This window comes from Alosa alosa, chromosome 9, assembly GCF_017589495.1.
Source record: "Alosa alosa isolate M-15738 ecotype Scorff River chromosome 9, AALO_Geno_1.1, whole genome shotgun sequence".
NCBI lineage: Eukaryota > Metazoa > Chordata > Actinopteri > Clupeiformes > Clupeidae > Alosa > Alosa alosa.
In genome coordinates, this window is record NC_063197.1 from 33,567,582 (window position 1) to 33,572,581 (window position 5,000).

The following is a 5,000-nucleotide window of genomic DNA, read 5'->3' on the forward strand; positions in this document are numbered from 1 at the left end:
AGGTAACATACACACTACATATAGGCCATCTCACTGAGGTAACATACACACTACATATAGGCCATCTCACTGAGGTAACATACACACTACATATAGGCCATCTCACTGAGGTAATATACACACTACATATAGGCCAATACACACTACATATAGGCCATCTCACTGAGGTAATATACACACTACATATAGGCCAATACACACTACATATAGGCCATCTCACTGAGGTAACATACACACTACATATAGGCCATCTCACTGAGGTAACATACACACTACATATAGGCCATCTCACTGAGGTAATATACACACACACATATAGCCACACACACACAACACACACACTCATACACACTACATATAGGCCATCTCACTGAGGTAATATACACACTACATATAGGCCATCTCACTGAGGTAACATACACACTACATATAGGCCATCTTTCACTGAGGTAACATACACACTACATATAGGCCATCTCACTGAGGTAATATACACACTACATATAGGCCATCTCACTGAGGTAATATACACACTAATATACACACTACATATAGGCCATCTCACTGAGGTAATATACACACTACATATAGGCCATCTCACTGAGGTAACATACACACTACATATAGGCCATCTCACTGAGGTAATATACACACTACATACAGGCCATCTCACTGAGGTAACATACACACTACATATAGGCCATCTCACTGAGGTAATATACACACTACATATAGGCCAATACACACTACATATAGGCCATCTCACTGAGGTAATATACACACTACATATAGGCCAATACACACTACATATAGGCCATCTCACTGAGGTAACATACACACTACATATAGGCCATCTCACTGAGGTAACATACACACTACATATAGGCCATCTCACTGAGGTAATATACACACTACATATAGGCCAATACACACTACATATAGGCCATCTCACTGAGGTAATATACACACTACATATAGGCCATCTCACTGAGGTAACATACACACTACATATAGGCCATCTTTCACTGAGGTAACATACACACTACATATAGGCCATCTCACTGAGGTAATATACACACTACATATAGGCCATCTCACTGAGGTAATATACACACTAATATACACACTACATATAGGCCATCTCACTGAGGTAATATACACACTACATATAGGCCATCTCACTGAGGCAACATACACACTACATATAGGCCATCTCACTGGAGGTAATATACACACTACATACAGGCCATCTCACTGGAGGTAACATACACAATTGCATATAGGCCATCTCACTGAGGTAATATGTACACACTAATACACACACTACATATAGGCCATCTCACTGAGGTAACATACACACCACATACATAGGCCATCTCACTGAGGTAACATACACACTACATATAGGCCATCTCCACTGAGGTAATATACACACTACATATAGGCCAATACACACCCGCATATAGGCCATCTCACTGAGGTAATATACACACTACATATAGGCCATCTCACTGAGGTAACATACACACTACATATAGGCCATCTCACTGAGGTAATATACACACTACATATAGGCCATCTCACTGAGGTAACATACACACTACATATAGGCCATCTCACTGAGGTAATATACACACTAATATACACACTACATATAGGCCATCTCACTGAGGTAATATACACACTACATATAGGCCATCTCACTGAGGTAACATACACACTACATATAGGCCATCTCACTGAGGTAACATACACACTACATATAGGCCATCTCACTGAGGTAATATACACACTACATACAGGCCATCTCACTGAGGTAACATACACACTACATATAGGCCATCTCACTGAGGTAATATACACACTAATACACACACTACATATAGGCCATCTCACTGAGGTAACATACACACTACATATAGGCCATCTCACTGAGGTAACATACACACTACATATAGGCCATCTCACTGAGGTAATATACACTACATGTACCACTGGGCCATCTCACTGAGATAATATACACACTACATATACCATTGGGCCATCTCACTGAGATAATATGTACACTTCATATATCACTGGGCCATTTCACTGAGGGAACATGCACACTACATATACCACTGGGCCATCTCACTGAGGTAATATACACACTACATATACCACTGGGCCAGCTCACTGAGGTAATATATTACATATTACACATGTTAGGAACTGGACAATCGTTCAGTCAGTTACAGCGGTCCACCAAGGCAACAAGCCAATATATCAATGTACAAGTGCAGCAAGTCAACAGCTCAGGACCAGTGGGCATCTAGCCATATACAATTATAAAAGTGTAACTGTAATTCTACTCTTTGATTGTGTAATTAGCTATATAACATTATAAAAGTGTAACTGTAATTCTACTCTATGATTGTGTAATTAGCTATATAACATTATAAAAGTGTAACTGTGATTCTACTCTTTGATTGTGTAATTTCACAAGAACAAGGCCAGTTTTGCTCAGTGAACTTGGGCATACGTCCCCACACCCCAAACGGTCTAAGGAAATAATTCATGGAGTTCATGAATATGGAAAGAAAAGCTGTTCTGGCTTAGTAACCTAGCAACCACTGCTACTACAACTTGTAGTGTAATTAACACAAATCTTAGCGCATAGCACTCTACAATCTTTGGCAATTAACTTTGTCAGGCGTTTCCCTCATAACTACTTCCCCTCTGTGTTCTGAGCACCCTTCCGCAATCCTTGTTTCACTTGTCTTTCTAACTTCCTGTCTTCTATAACCCTCCTCTCTCTCTCTCTCTCTTCCTCTCTCTCTCTCTCTCTCCTCCAGCACGAGGCAGGATGACTTCTTCATTATCCATGAGGCTCAGTATGACAGCCTGCTGGAGTCCAACTTTAAGACCGAGTTCCTCAGCCTGCTCTGCAAGCGCTACGAGGAGACGACCAAGAGCAAACTGTCCCTCTCCTTCAGTGACCGGTCAGAGCCGGACGCTACGCTATGCTACATACACACTTTCAGTACTCACACACACATCTTTGACATAGCTACATACACACTTTCATTACTCACACACACATCTCACTTAGAGGGCTCACTTAGGATTGGTCTACTCTGGGTAATGTGGTTACGTGTTGCATGTCTGTACTGATGATAACATTTTTAACCCTTTGTTTGTATGTGTGTGTGTGTGTGTGTGTGTGTGTGTGTGTGTGTGTGTTGTGTCGCCCCACCAGGCTGGACTTTAAGGTTAAGAAGGAAGGCTGGGGGGGAGGGGGCACTCGTACCCTGGTGTTCCAACGAGGACAGGGCGACTTGGCGCAGATAAAACCAGGAGGAAAGACCCTGACCATCAGCATCGGCGACGGGCTGCCCAAGACGTCCAGTGAGTACGATGGGAAGCGATGATGTGTGTGTGTGTGTGTGTGTGTGTGTGTGTGATGGGACACCCCTGCACCGAACAGTGGGACCCTGCACAACAAGCACAAACTACAGCGGCGAAGATCGCATCTTATAGAAGCCTTATAAACCATCTTATAAAAGCCTTATAAACACTAAAAGCCTTATAAGCACATCTTATTAAAGCCATAAATTATCTTATTTTATCAACCATGTCATGTTAAACCGCAAGTCCTTATAAATCATGTTATCAACCACCTCTCATCATGTGCAACTACAAGAGTTATTATATGAAAGAGAAACATGAGACACAGGAGGCTGTTCAGACCTTTGTGTCGACATCAGCGTTCCTTATATATAGCTTTACAGAGCCGAGCTTGAACTTTAAACCTACTAAGGCCACAGGGACGAGAGGGGACAGTTGGCCTCTGGACTCAAGAGTGTGAAACATGAAGGTGCATTATTACACTTCCCTTGCTCTCTACAGAACCCAGCCGGAAAGGCGCTCCGCAAGGCCAGGGCCGGAGACAGCAGCAAAGCAGAGGTCAGCAGACGAGTGAGACACACACACACACACACACACACATACACACACACACACACACACACACACACACACACACACATACACACACACACACACACACACACACACACACACACACACACACACACACACACACACACATGAAAATCACCTGCAAGGAAGGGGAGACCTGCTGTCTCTGTGTGTGTGTTTGTGTGTGTGTGTGTGTGTGTGTGTGTGTGTGTGTGTGTGCATGCGCACTTGCCAATTGTGACGGACCAAGTCAGCAGTGATGACCACAAGAGCCAAAAGTAGTACGTGCAGCATGCTCACAAACAACAAGTAGATAGAAATATTTCTGGAGGCGTTGCTCTTCGGTGAAATACATCTGAAGGCGTCGCTCTACAGTGCCGTGGTTAATGAAGGGGCTGGGGGTTGCATAAGTGTGTTCACTCTCCTTGTGTGTGTTTGTGCTGGGATGTCATGCTTTTAGTTTGATTGTTAGCAAGCTCGACTTCCGATCAGAGGTGCTGCTGTTTGCGGGTTCGAGTCCGGGCGTGTGCCGGACTGAGCCACACGGTTCAACACAACACAGGATACATTGTGTATATGTTGGTGACTGTAAAGCATTGGTGTTGTGTATATGCTGGATGGGACTGTATAGCATTGGTGTTGTGTATTATGCTGGGACATATACAGCTGTGATGCTGTACTAATGGTGGTTTTGAGATTATTTACATTACATTACATTACATTACATTTGGCTGACGCTTTTTAACCAAAGTGACTAACAACATGGTAAACAGTAAGTTTTAGAACAATTCTCACAATTTTAGGACAGTTTAAAAAAAACATTAGAGTACAGTAAGAATAAGTCGCCGGTGAGTGCTGTTTTTAGCAGTTACTTGTCAGTTTAAAGCGGCTGGTGAGTGCTAGGATCAGTAAGACTTGTTGTAAGTGTTGCTATGAGTAGATGTTCTCTAAAGAGCTGGGTCTTCAGGAGTTTTGAAAGTGGAAAAGGATGTCCCTGCCCTTGTAGGAACTGGCAGTGTGTTCCACCAACGAGGAACAAC

General features: G+C 42.9%; 1 protein-coding gene across 1 annotated transcript in view; it reads left to right on the plus strand.

The window, feature by feature from the left end:
- Positions 1–5,000, plus strand: part of myo1f (myosin IF) — a 54,756-nt gene that overhangs the window by 42,340 nt on the left and 7,416 nt on the right. Inside the window, 3 exon segments of the mRNA XM_048253340.1 lie at positions 2,835–2,981; positions 3,239–3,387; positions 3,889–3,945. Of these exon segments, the coding sequence (XP_048109297.1) occupies positions 2,835–2,981; positions 3,239–3,387; positions 3,889–3,945 (353 nt within the window).